At 35.1% G+C, this 14996-nt stretch overlaps 1 protein-coding gene across 1 annotated transcript; it reads left to right on the top strand.

Annotated features, from left to right (window-relative positions):
• The first annotated feature begins 854 nt into the window (after positions 1 to 854).
• Positions 855 to 7748, top strand: LOC110378659 (gamma-taxilin). The gene is made up of 8 exons (XM_021338016.3): positions 855 to 1029; positions 1871 to 2206; positions 3098 to 3295; positions 3695 to 3872; positions 4085 to 4191; positions 4712 to 4885; positions 5288 to 5425; positions 5748 to 7748. Exons 1-8 carry the CDS (start codon positions 961 to 963, stop codon positions 6468 to 6470), a joined length of 1923 nt encoding a protein of 640 aa, XP_021193691.3. The 5' UTR covers positions 855 to 960; the 3' UTR covers positions 6471 to 7748.
• Positions 7749 to 14996: the final 7248 nt, after the last annotated feature.

Here is a 14996-nt window from a genome sequence, read left to right as displayed (position 1 = left end):
GATCATTTGTGATGGCCACCGCAGACGTGGTAGGCCCCGGAAGAGGTGGCGTGACGATCTGGACGCCTACAACCCTGACTGGTGGGAGCACTCTAAGGATCGAGAGGTGTGGAAACAAAATGGGGAGGCCTTTGCCCAGCAGTGGGACAATAAGGGCTAAGAAAAAAAAAAAAAGATCATTTGTAAAACTATTGAACATAGGTAATGTAAATACCTGAGGTATTTTTTATAACATTAGAATAAACTCTAAGATTTTTTTTTCTAAAACAGAAGAATTATTCGAATTTGGCAACTTTATTTTATGTACTGAAAATATCCAGTTTCAACCGGATTGGACGTTCAAAAACTTATTTGTTTTCATTTAATCAGTTTTTTTATTACTCGGTTAGCAAAAATATAATCAAATGTAATATTTTAGCTTCGAGTAAGAAATAAACAAATTTTATTAGCTTAAACATTATGTTTTGGTATTTCTAAACGTTTAGTCACAGTGTTGCTACGATACTAATCACATCACTAATATTAAATCGATTATCGGGTGATCTTAGCATTGGTACTAAATTAATCGAGCACTGTGATTTACCTTTTTAAGCTTTCATTACCTACTCATCTGAATTAGCCGTCACAAAAGTATATTAAATCGTAGTTGGGCATGGTTGTGATCAATTATTACCAGGAAAATTATACAAAATCTCAGGATCTTGTAATTCTTTAATTTGAGGATTTCAAAACAAGAGTTTCATAAAAATACAGAGTAAAAAACAAAAATAATAGTATTACGTATTATTCCATTCACTTCTTTTCATTTTACTCGGTTAGTAAATCGATTCTGTGGTGCTATTGTTAGGCGTATTCGAATGATTCGATTCTTTCTCTATTTGAAAACGGCCGACAACCCTATGAGAAACGTCTTGTTCCGTTTTGTTTAGAAAATTTTCAGAAGAGCTAAATTGTTTTAAAATGGAAGCAGCTACGGAAGAAACTCAAAAAGAAAGTACAGAAAATGTGCAATCAAATAAAACCGCTACCGTAAGTGTTAATTTTTCATAATTCCAAGCGGTTTATAAATAGAATGCTATCGGATGTCGGTAAACGATTTTCTCCCTTTTTCATACAAATTACCTGTATTTAGCAAGATTTCTACTTGTATTCAAGTAATTAACAAATATTTGAATAAGATTTAGGCTAAGCTATGCTTGTAAAATGTTTAAATTAAGTCGAAAATGGGAGAAATAGTTAACCTTAAAGTTTGTTGGCATTTTGCCAATTCCCCTAATGTTTTTGATATTTTTGTTCGGAAGCACGTTTCACATGCTTTCTGCTTTTATGGTCGAAGGGAATGAGCAGCTGACCTATAAGTTAGCTCCCGTGATTCCTGGGATACCTTTTATTAAGTTGCAAAGTTACAAGGAGCACTTCAACAACTCTTTGAAATGTATTTACCATAAATGTATGCTTGGACTTTTCACTTGTCAGAGTCAAATTTCGTATTATTTTGACATTTGAGAAAGAATTAAGCTGTTACATGTATGTAGGGAAGGGTCTCATTATGATTTAGGTCAAATTATTACTTAGGTGGGGGTTTCTATTAATAGCTCACTGCTACCTGTATTTTTAAGTTCATGACAGGACATCTCTGTCTGTAGCACTAAAATTACACAAACAGCCAAAGTGATATGTAAGAAATTAAAAATGTATACATTAAATGTATACATTTAATCACAATAATTTTATAAAACTCAACAATGCATGCATTAATCAAAAACAGCTTTTTTGTATTAGTTACTCATAAAATGACCTAAGATGTGTTTCATCAATAGAAAATCGTATACACTAAGAAAATCCAGAAAACATTCTCTCTAAATTCCAGGAAAAAACCCCAGAACCAACACCGCCGTTAGAAGTCAAAAAAGGAAAAAGGGATGACCGAACCAAGAGAGATGACAAAAACGTAGAACAGTTCATGAAATCCCTGAACTCCGTACCAACGTTGGAAGAGAAGTTGTCTCTAGTTTGTAAGAAATACGTACAGACAGCTGACGATAACAAGAAGATGCAATTTTACATCAAACAGTCAGACAAACGTCACGCCATGTTGTTGAAAGAAAAAGAACAATTACAGCTAGAATTTAATAAGACTATCCTTGTTAAATCTAAGTTAGAGAATCTTTGCAGGGAGCTTCAGAAACAAAATAAGGCTATTAAGGTAAGTTTTTGTTATATAAATAAAAAAGAAAACAAAATTGGTTTATTCATTCAGGAGCTATGATGCTACAGATAATCATGCATTGAGCCTTCAAACTTATTGCAATTATAGTTTTATCTTGGCACTCATGTTATAAGTGCTAAATCAGAGTATAACACAGAAAGTGGTTGTATGAAAGATGGGGTTGAATGTTATAATCATCAGAAATAAATTACTTTGTAATGAACAATATTACTTTGTTATTTTCTTTAACAAAGTACAAAGTAATATTGATTATAAAAGAGCAGCATTATGAAATGATTTAGTTTTCTTTGACAAACTCTGTGTTTCATAAATCTGTATTGCTTACTGTTATGTAATAGATTTTATACAACTCTCCATGCCATTATGACTAAAGTCAGGAGAATTCTGTTGATTAAAATGTTTTCATAACAATTACATGCTTTATGATAAGGAGCCTTTCTCCTTGTAATAGCTCAACAGAGACTCTTTAGAAAAATACTCAGATGTTAGGTAAAGATAAACAGGTGTTTATAGAAAACTCTGATGACTATATTGAAATACACATTTCCAAAATACATAGCACTTTACTGTACATAGTATGTATGCTGTACCTTCTGTTAAATATGATAGAATAGTTAGGGAAATATAATGCAGACTATCAAAGACGACAGGTAAATGCTGTGGTTTTTAAGTATGCTAAATCTTGAAAGCATAATATGATTTTAGTTTTAGCAAAAACTTCTAAGCTAAACGAGAATGTTATTTCACCAACATTACTTACACCTTCACGCCATTTACGTAACTATGAAACTACGTATTTATCTAAAAATTGAAATATATAGCTTTGATTTTATTTTATTAGTAGACCAATAAATCATTTCTCCACAGGAAGAATCTCTGCTAAAAATCCGCGAGGAAGAAGAACGCCGTAAGGAGACGCAGGCCAAGTTTCAGAACACCCTGTCAGAGATCACCGCCATGTTACAGCAGAATAATGAGAAGAATGCCAAGCTGAGGGATGATAATATCAGCATGAGCGAGAAGTTCAAGTCTGTTGTGCAGCAGTACCAGTTGAGGGAGCAGCAGGTTTGTGGACACTGACATGAAAATAAGTGTCGATTTTTCAATCGCCTGGTAGCTTTTAGCTGAAGAGTATATGTGAAGTTTCAACAGCTTTTGTGTAGAAAAAGTGTCAGACAGACACATTTATTTCTCAGATAGAAGTTAACTGATAATTTGAAGAATTGGCCCTAAATCTGATGAGACAATAATTAAATAATAATTGTGATTTTATTTTTTTGCATAACTCTACCTACATAGTAAAACCGTATTAAGGTAAAATAGAATAATGCAAAGATCTATAAAAAAATCCTCAAATGGAGTGTTTTCCTCGCCTCTTCTAAAGTTATCTTTTCGTATCTAATTAGTTCCCTCTCCACATTCAACATTCATCTAAAATCTAAAACCTTCAACACCGCTCCCCAGGTTGACAAAATGGCGAAACAGATGGCGTTAGAATCTCAGCTGTCAGACGCGAAGATGCAGAAGGCTAGCTTGGAGCATCAGGCTGACAAGGAACGCTTGCTGGCCGAGATGGAACAACTGAAGGTCACGCTCGCGCAGTACAGAGCCAAGATCATGGAACTGCAGGGCACGGAGACAAGTGAGTAAAGAAAACTTAGCTGTGTATGCCTAACTATATAATGTAGTTTTAATTAATTAACTGACTGCCAAAAAGGAATATGTTTTTTATCAGTTTTTTCGTATATTTGCTTCATGTGTAGGTCAGATGATATAGCTTTTTAACTTTTCAGCCACAGGCGCTTCTTCCAAATGGTATGGTATTGAAAATGACTATGTTTGGTTCCTTTCTAGGTCTGCGCGGTCAGCTCGCAGTGTACACGGACAAATACGACGAATTCCAAAACGCGTTGGTCAAGAGCAATCAGATGTTCGGTGGTTTCAAGGAACAAATGGAGAAGGTCAGTTTTTCTGTTCTTAGAATCATTTTCAGTGACTGAACAATTATATATATGAAATTCTTCTGTTTAAATCTTAAAACTTGCCTGCCTTTTTGGCTATTTCTCTGTTTTGGTCTATCCACTTTAATCCTGATAAGAGAATAAGGCCTTCGGTATTTTATTTGCATTTGTTATGCTTCCCTTCGGACAAAGGCAGATGTCGGCCCAGTCGGCGCTTCAATGGTCGAAGTGTGAATGGTGACGATTAAGGCTAAGTTCATACGAACGCACGTCGCGCGCGGTGCATGATACACAACAACGTTCAACGTTGATGATGAGAACGCCGAGTCGCGCGTTCGCTTGAACTTAGCCTAAGAGACATGAGAAAGATGAACTCGGCTGACGACAGAAGTTAGCCCATTCATTTCCATTCGGTGACTATAGACAAATGACGGTCATGAGCGACAAGCGTGTGTGTCTGAAGTGAAACTTCAAAATGCCCAAAAGCTAAATTAAACTAAACTAAATATGTTATTTCCAGATGTCAAAGAAGATTAAGAAGCTGGAGAAAGAGTCCCTGTCGTGGAAGACGCGGTGGGAGACGTCACAGACGGCCCTGCTGGACATGTGCGGCGAGCGGCAGGCCAGCGAGGAGCGCTGCGCCGCCGCCGCCCGCCAGCTCGCGCACATGCAGGGGCTCTGCCGCACGCTGCAGGTACATATCATCATCGGCAACGATATTGAGCCCTGACCTTCACCTACGCAGAAGCGATTTATTGGTTTATTGCCTTAAGTGTGCAGTGCGCAAAGCGATCCTCACTCTTACGCCGGGAGCTCATTATCCGTGCCGATAACTATAACAACAAGGACTTCAACAAGCCTTTCGACACGATCAATCATCGCAAGTACTCATTGTGACAATTTGCCTTACTTACTTAGTACATTTGCATCTGTTCCTTGTACATTCACATTTAACACAAGGCATGAAAATTAGTCTTATTGATGAATTTTGACTTCATTCACGGTAAATTGAAAGGAAATCTAGAGGTTCCCCAAGGTCCTATATAAAGTCCACCCCTGTTTTGTATGGAGGATTTATAAAGCCTTGTGGTCGCAGGCGGAGCGCACGTCGCTGCTGGCGACGCTGAAGGACAACAACATCGAGCGGCCTCCCCTCCCGCCCGCGCCGCCCGCACCGCCAGCACCTGCGCCTGCACCTGTGTCCGTCGCGCACCAGCCTGCTTCTAATGCTAAGGTTTGTACTTCCACCTTTGTTTTGTGTGGTCTATATAGTAAACAGGTTCCAGTGTTCCAACTGTCTCTTGACAAAAAATATGACGATCGTCACCGATCATCATCGTCACCGATCATCATCGTCATCGATCTTCTGATGTCAGCGTTGATGTATTGTATAATGTTCCGCAGTTTGCCAATACACATAGGATTTATGTTGCATGTTTAATGATAACGCCGATGATTTTTTTTTGTAGCACATATTTAATGGAACATAAAAATGTACTAACAGAACATCTACTATGCGCTAAGTTTAAATCTAATCGTATGTAATTGTCTTCCAGGTGGATGCCATGGCGGCAAATTGCGCACAACTTCGCCAAAGTCTTGCACACTTACAAAGTCAATTAAACACTCTCACAAACAAACAGAAGGAAGAATCACCCGCGCCAGAGAAGCCTGAAAAAACTGAGAAGAAAAAGTCCAAATCTAAGAAGAGTAAAGCTGAGAAAGCTAAAGCAGAGGCTGAAAAAGCAGCCGTAGTTAAAGAACCTGAAAGTGATGAGTCCAACGCAAAAGATATAGTAGAAGAAATCACACCCAGTGCCAGTGAAGATACGGTCCAAGAGTCAAGTGAAACTGAGAAGGTTGATGAAAAAACAATAGAAAACCTATTACAAGCTATCAACAACGCCAATATCAACCTCTGCGATTTAGAAGTAGTTAATGACGAGGTTTCAGAAGAAACGTCACAAGAAAACTCTGAGAAAGTAGAAATTAATGAAGTTAAACCTGAAAATGTCGAAGTCAAGGAATCAACATCAAATGAAAGTCCTTCCGCGTCCCCTGTAGATGAAACTGTAAACAAAGATGAAGTCACAAAAGTTAATGAAATCATAGACACTAACCTCAATGACGTCAACGAAGTTATTTCTAAGTTTTTAAATGAAGTTACGGAAGTATCAAATGTGAATGGGTGTGAGGACGCAAATGTATCAGTTGTAGAATCGTCGAACGAAGAAGTTTCGCACTTAAACGAAGTGAAACCGATCGTAAGCGACGCGTAAACAGTCAATTGTGTACATAAATTTTAGTGTTTTGGACTTTTCTACGTTGTTTTAGACAATTAATACGTTTTGGAACATATTTTGATGTTGTATCATACACATTTGGTTGGCCTATAAGTCTGTTACTATTTATATAAAATTGCCAGTATTAATAAATAGAATATCAAAACTGCAGTGTATGTCTACATTATATTTATTGTTTCAATAAAATAATACATAAATTATGCTGCTTATCATTTACTAGTCTTTACAAAAATACGCAAAACATATAGTTTGATATTTGAAGATGTCTTTGTAGCTGATGAGCAAGCAATACAGTCAAAACTTTTTGCTAGAATCGAGTTTAAATACACTTATTTGTCTGTCTGTACGAAAACTTCGTAATATACCTACTAAATGTGTGTGATTCAATAATTTTGTAATAAACAACTTATGATCTTTTTTATTAATTTTTTAAAAGTGAAGCTTTCTTTTTCCTAAGTTTATACGTGACAAAGATACAATACGAATTTAAAAATTAATGTAAGTTTCAATTTCTTTGTATACTAATTCAGGTTATATTCTTAATTTCAATAAAAAATGCCAGTTAAACTAATTATTTCTTGAGTAACAGTCAAAAAGTGCCTAAAAATCTAGTCAGGTTGCGGTCTACATTTTGAACTTAAGACTTTTCGAAATTTATAGCTACTTACATGGTTTTGATTACAATAATTTGATTAATCCTGATTTATTGTTTTTTTTTCATTAATGTGCATTTTTAATGTAATATTAACATCGTAAACTTTGATTTACGTTGTATAATATGCTGTTGAAATACATACGTTTTTTTCTTTAGATAACGCACAAACTAATAATAATAGTGTATCTGTATGAAATGTTCGAGTATGGAAGCCAAGTGAATCTTTCTTGAGTTTATCTTGAACACCATAATATTTTCGCTTATGATTTAAAAAAATATGTTTTTTACTAAGTTATAGGAACCGAAGTGTTTAACGCATTATGCCATTTATAAAACATGGTTTTTTTTCTTAATATTTTTCTTATAAAAGTTATTTTTCTTTCTTTCTGATTTCGAAATGAACTTGTTAAAGTAAATGTGTATGTACAAAATGTGGTAAGTATTAACTGTTAACCTTATGAACGCAGTGATCCGTATTGTTAAGAAAATGTTTTGATTCTGAACGTGTTGACGTTTTGTTTAATTTTTATACTGTAATGTGTTGTGTTAGACCAAGAATTTCTGTTTTTCTAAATAAAGTTAGATTTTGTAACTATCAATATTTTGCATTTTACTTCTAACCCGATTTTTAGGTATACTAAACACAAACAGTGTAGTATTGTCCTCTCCTTTGTTTAGATTATTAATAACAATTATCTAATGTCTCCCAATCGAAAACAATACAAAAAGATCCACAATCTTAAAATCCGCAACAAAATTAATTAAAATCAAAAGAATCAATATAAAAGCGACTAATTCAGAAAAACCTGTGATCAAAAGAGATAAACTAGTAGAGATAGTCTTGTATAATCCAAAAATGACTTTTTCACCCTCTTACGTCACGCGGAAGAGAAAGGAACGTTGACCAAAACACGCAGAATTAAAAAATATTATCTAGACTTTGTTACTTATTGCACAAAAATATTGCAGTTAGCGAGTACTTCTTATTTTAGTTATAGCATTTACCGGTTGCAGGTGCAGAGGCCATTAGATCAGCGATTGGTTGCGCATACGCATTGGAAAGAAACTTGTTACAATGCAGACCTTTGACAGCCGTGCGGTAGGAGCTGGTGATCAGAAGTCAGACAGTCAGTCAAGTAATCTTACCCAGGTGAACCTTTTTCGGTAGACAGGTTTTTATTTGACGAACGGGGATGACCATCTTGAGAGTGTAAATAACTGTATATAGGTGGTACCTACATGCATATTTTCTTGTATGACTCCGCCACTTGAGAGCTCTCGAGCTTACTCATACCTGCGTTCGAATTAAAAGATCATCATTTGATTCCTTTCAGACTGAACTGCACCAACATTGTTGAGAACAGACTAGATCCAGAATCCATGATACTTTTTTACTCGTTCGTGGATGCAGATGATGATTTTGTACTAGTACCTACTAGCATAGCTGTGCTCCTAAGCCTACGAGTTTGCGTTACAATAGTTTTTTTTCATACAAGTATTAAAAGCAGGTCATGCTCGGTTCAAGGTGTTTCCATTATTGAAGTTCAGTAGGTCTTGGTTATAGATGTAATGAAGACTTAGAATTAAGGACTTAGGTCACATTTTGAACAAGATTGGGTGGTAATTAAAATAAAGGTGTTTTGTTACAGACAATACTTTTTAAAAGTCGGTAGCAAGATTTAATGGCCCCACACAGATGCGTTCATCCATTGCACATTGCATTATTAAGTTATCGATCTTCCAATACAATTGGAAAAATCTATTTCTTCTCTTTCCAATCGCTTTTCAAAGCCTAAAAGAAAACTAAGTCATTGGCGAAGAAGCACGGATCAACTTTTTTAGAACGTCTTTAATTTATTTTTTTATCGCCTAAACACTTTTTGAATTAAAAATAAAATTATATTAGTTTCGAGATTAAACTGGGGTTAAAAAGTGTTATTGTTATTTAATTATCTACTTACAGACGCCGACAGAAAAAGGTCGAGAAAAAAATTTAGACGTTGTAATTCAAATTACCGAAGAATATTTTTTTGAAGATGTCTTCTAGCCTGACTTATAATAACGATCTTGCAGCCTGCGAGTCACTGTTACAATATTGGTCGATATTTTTGGAAATTCTGCATTAATTCCCAGTGGTGAATACGAGAGAAGTGGGATTAGGCGTAACTACCCTACCTGAATGCCATAAATGCGAATTTGCCGTAGAAGCCACACTCACTCAATCAATTGAATAAAGAACTGTAGATATACATATTTAGGTAGGTAGGTACTGAAAAATAAAACACCTGCCACTTTATTTTAATTGATACTTAGTTATTTGCGTAACTTTCAATCATGCCTCAGGCAGGAGGAAAATCCTAACGCCTTTCCCAAACGTGCGAAATAACTAAACAATGCTTTTGCGAGCACGTTTGGTGTCTTTACAAACTTACCATTTGGTACGCCATTAGAAAACCATCTCTATTGCGTTGTAATAAGGTGGTTATAGACCGCAGATAAACAGATAATTCTTTAGCAATGTTTGGAGACGGCGTTTGTCAATCACGTGACGATTTGTTAGTCAATTTGTTTATGAAACTGATGTTTCATGTTGCGCGCGTGATCCCTTGGCAGTGGGATGAAGTAAGGTCTGGTCTATTACATAGTTCAACTTTCAGATAGGTCAGTAGATCAGGGAATTGGAATGCGTGAGCGCATAGTAAACGGTACATGAGGAAGCTATAGGTAGTTATGAAAAGCAGAAAAACCACAAGTAGCCTCTTTTTCGACTACGATGTATGGAACCTATGTAGAAAACTAAATATAGGTACTCAAATTACTGTCAAGGGTTGAATTGTAGAGTTATGCTGTTGGAAAATTCGATAAACAGTTAGGAACCTTTCACATTGTATTTCTATGGCACACCTATGAGATTCCCCACTGTAAGTAAGCACATAAAATAATGTAATTTCTTGATTTCATTTATTCCTTAATATTTGTGCAATAAAAAACTGTGGAACACCACTGAAAGTTCTTTTAGCGTCATAGCGCTTTCGAATTTTTGCTCGGGAAATCTGTAGAAGTGTTGATAAAGATTTTTTCTCCTTTACTTCAGGACTAGATATTACTTACAGAAATAGCAAGATTTTGTCAGTCGGTACGTACTAGTGACCTACTAGGCACCTATTCTGTGGTAATTTTCAGATGAAACGTGACCGTAAAATATTTAACAGTTTTGTCAAAATTAATTATATCAGACTTTTAATGTTGTGAAACCGTCGCATTCAATTCCTAGTATTTCGATTCATTTTCAGTTTTGTTTTTGAAAAAACAACTTATAAATGTTCATCTGTAAAAACTTAAGTTTTAAAAATTGGTAAAAGTACACCTAAGTTTTCAGCCAGAAAAATGTCTCTCGATTTTTCAAATCCGACCAATAGTTTCTGTAAGATTAAAAGCGTTTAACCAAATAAAGAAACTCTTCGGCTTTTTATGATTATTGATCATGTTAGATAATAGTCAAGCTCACATTCAGTAGCTCATAAATTATCTAGTATTTAGTTTTATTCACAGTTTTAGTAGTTAACTTCAGTTTTTTCGGGTTTCACCTCGGTTCAGAAAGCGAGGCGGGCATTAAAAAAAAGTTATTTGTCATAAGTTTCAGTTTGCCGAATAAAATATTGAGATCATGGTAGACACGGTATATAACAATGTCTTTTCATATCGACTCGACAAGTTATATGTTGCTAGCTTCTTCCGACGGGTTTACTCGCGTTCCAAAAGGTTAACTATTAACTTACAGTGTACATCAGTGGTGGAGGTTATTCAATAAGAAACTACTACTTATTAAGAGTGACGCATAACTTTTTTAATTCTTAAACTTATTTAATAGCAACAGTATAAACTTATTTAATAGCGACACGTAGCTGTGTTTTATTAATTCTTACTAAATAATTTATATTTCCAAAATCTAATTAAATCAAACAATCGTATAACAATAATCAGTACCTACCTAACATAAAAAAATTAAACGTCAAATAAACCGTCAAATCATATTGATCTACATTAAGTCCACGTAACGGTCACATAGCGCAGTAACGCTGTGTCAAGGTCTAGGCGTGCGTACTTTCCTTTCGGCGCGGTAAAAACTGTACGACGCATTGTCACGCTTTGCTGTATTTTGGCGGTTTTTATACAGATACGATATTAATAGATTGACAGATGTACGAACAAGGTTAGGGAAATTGCGTGCGTTGATCTTGAAAAGCGTTACTTAAGTGGAAGTTTTCCCGGCAAAAAATAATGAAATTCAGAATGTAAGTACTACCTACTTAAAGCAACCTTTCAGTTTTCCAGAGAAGTGTTTTGGGAGAATTTTCTTTAGCAAAGGAAGTACCTAGTGTCAATATTTTGGATGAATAGGATTTAGAAACTATCCATTTTTTCATCTCTAATGCATGTCGTACCTATTCATCATCTATTCAGTCTTTTTCCCAAACTATAGGTATTGACTTCCAGTCTTAGCCAGATGCAACTGAGTAGGTAGGTACCAATCTTTATATTACCTTTTATATCCAGTGATCTGTGCAACTCGATACCTCATAGGTAGACCAGAAAACCCGCATATATAGTCCTCTTGATTGTTGTATTTTTATTAACTACTTACATGACATTGAGCAAAACTCTCTTTGTCTCAATAATTTTGCAAAAACTCGTAAAGCTTTCGAAATACAATCAGGTTTCCAAAACGACAGGTCTTTTGTACAAGTTCCTAAATAATTAAGTGCACCAAGGTAACAAACAATGTGCTTTCATTCAGATCGTAATTGCTTGACCACTAAAACTTATCGAGCGAAATTAAATAATGGAAGCAGGTGTACCTAAGTATCTTATTTTCATACAACCTGTTCATAAAGTGATGGTGATGATGACCTTACTATATCAAGTACCTAAGTGCTGATATACCGAACGATGTTTTTGAACAAAAATAACCATCTGACCCACGGAGGACAGAAGACTAGATCTGACCCTTACCAAGGGGTATAGGGTGGCCCGGGTAGCTAAGTTGAGGAGGTCCATACACACAACAACTTATCTGTCTGTTAGACTGTTGCCCCAACTCTGGTTTTTGGTTTGCTTGAGAAAAAGCTAGGCAAATGATGAACCATCAGCACTGTTCTTGTGACAAATCTGTAGAGAGTGCTACTACCTCTTTTATGCTATTCAGTATTAGGGCGACAAAAAATCTTCCTAATCCAACGCGTTTAAAATACCTACAAATAAAAGCTTTACATCACACCAAGATATTATTAGAAGCAATTTCTATTTCCATTATTAAAACGATTTTATTCACGATCTGAACAATTATCATGATGTCTTGTTAGCACGACGATGCGATGACACAAAGAGAGCCTTTCGAATCTCCGGACACTCCTGCGCAGTCACGGCGGCAGTTTGTGAACAATCATGATTATTCACGGACTGATTATTATATTATTTGACGATTTATACGGATGATAGATTATACTGAAAAAAAACGAACAGAAAGAAAAAAATCCTACCGCTTTTCAGTGATCGGTAACTTCATCGTGATAGTTAATTGCTTTATGCACCTGAATAAAAGCTAAAGTAAGCTTTTTTTCGTTTCTGTCAGAAACTTAATGAGTCCAATCTTCGAGAAAAGGGTTCAGGTCTTCTCACCAACACTTTTTTAGTCTGCCTCTATGTAGCCTTTCATACTCAGGGATGGCAAAGGTGATGCATGAAAACTGAAAAGAGCGTGACTTAGGTAGTTGTGAGATGACGGACAGAGAATGTAAGATGAAGACTTACTTTACTAATCTGAAATAAATAATTGGGGTAGGTAAGGGCAGGGAATGATGGTGTTGAAATAGATACTTACAGAATAAATAGAAACACACACCATGTACCTAAGTATGCATGCATAAAAGAAATACAGGTTTACATAAGAAAATTATTCAATAGTCAGCTACTTATCTTATATTATTAAATACATAAGTATAATTTTCTTATGTTACACTATAATAATTTATCACTATGACAGGAATAATTAGCGTTATTCATGTAGTTATTACTACAGCTGTAATATTTCGATGCGGTAATTGATACGCAACAGACAAAACTCCGCCTCGTCTTTAAATAAATAGGAATTACTACAGTCATTCATTATTGTTCTTCCTATTTAATTTTTGCACTTTAGATGCATCCCCAAACTATGAAAGTTTGGATTAAGTTAATAGTCCAAAAGTTGTGACAAAAATTAGGTCAACTTTCTTATCAGTTGCGAATTATTCTGACTCTTGTATATAATTTTCCATAAACGAAAGATTTTATTTAGCAAGTTAAGCTTTTTGAATTTTCATATTACTTGTAAAAAAAATTGGAAATTCAGGAAACTGTATAAGCCAACCGCAGAGAACCCGCCTTTGTCTTGGTAGATCTTTTCTTGGCTTGACACATTTCAACTGCCTTCACTACGTTTGCTGAAATAGTCAATGGTCGTCGAGTTCTTCAATTAAAATCCAAAAAATAAATAGAAAGAACTGTCGTAACGAATGTATTTTCTTTTGTGTCTCTTTTCGTCTTTCAAATTGTGAAGGCTGGGCGTGTTGCTGAAAATAAGCCTGTAATACAGTTATATAAAATTAAACTATTTACTTGTATTTGTTTCTTCATGCTTTCAGTTGTAATTGCGGGGCAGACGCATCGAAACGAATTATTTAGGAATGGCTATGACGTCTCATCGGACCTTACGAAAGTATGTGATATCTGTTTAAAATAATTGCAGGGATATTTATTTGAAGCTACTAATTTATACGAGTAGGTGCTACGTCTCGTTTTATTTAGTAGCTTTTATCTTTTTATTAGATAAGTTAAATAAAATCACGAAATTAATCTTATTAATTTACTTTGATTTAGGTATTAATGACACCTTCTCAAATACTTGTCGGGAATTTTCGTAACAAGTATGTTATCATGCCCCTGCCCTTATCTCAAAGTAACAAGAATGTATTATATAAACAAAATTATAATTAACCCCATAAGTATAACTTATCTTGTTTACAAATCTGAAAGTGTAGATGAAGGGAGTGGGACCTTCTATGGTGTTTTGTTATCAATAAGGTCACATTTTATGGTAAGGTTACAATAACTGATTGATTAGAATCTCTGTTAGAAAATATTTCGGAAACAATAAAGACCAATTTCAGCACTATGCAAAATTTTATTCGGCAGATTGTTTGTTTGGGTTCATAAATTAGCATGAAGACGAATATTTAATGGTATTGGAATCAAGCTTTCCTTAAAAAAAATACAACTGTCGGCCAACTGCGGTAGTCTAAGTAAAGCTTATTAATTTAGGTAACCCTGTGAACCTAACAAAGATCGATTAAGAGAATTAGTAATAGTTAACTACATCGTGTTTTTAGTGTTTAACAAAAACTACTGGATGTTACTGATCGCCTAGCTGCACGCAACGGAACGCAATGAAAAACTGCAACGCGTTATGCAAATATAAATGCACATGTGCACTTGTGCAGTTCGACGCCGGTAAATAAACCGGTGTATAGGTGAATAGGTAAGTTTAATGTATTGGATAGGTTTACGATCCTTACTACAGAACTTAATGCATTTTGTAGGTAATGTGATGTTTTCCTGAAAATAAAAAGCTTAGCTCTGTGAATGCTTCACGACATCTTAGGTGATACAGAGCGAAGTGGAGGAGAGTTATAAGAACAGCTATCCCCACTATCATATGGGATAGTAATAGAAGAAGACATAAAGAAGATAGTTTGGATGTGGTAAATTGTACGCATGTACCTATCTCTATCCTAGTTGTGTATAATTCC

Source organism: Helicoverpa armigera, chromosome 23, assembly GCF_030705265.1.
Source record: "Helicoverpa armigera isolate CAAS_96S chromosome 23, ASM3070526v1, whole genome shotgun sequence".
Classification (NCBI taxonomy): domain Eukaryota; kingdom Metazoa; phylum Arthropoda; class Insecta; order Lepidoptera; family Noctuidae; genus Helicoverpa; species Helicoverpa armigera.
This window is presented reverse-complemented; position numbering and strand designations above follow the sequence as displayed.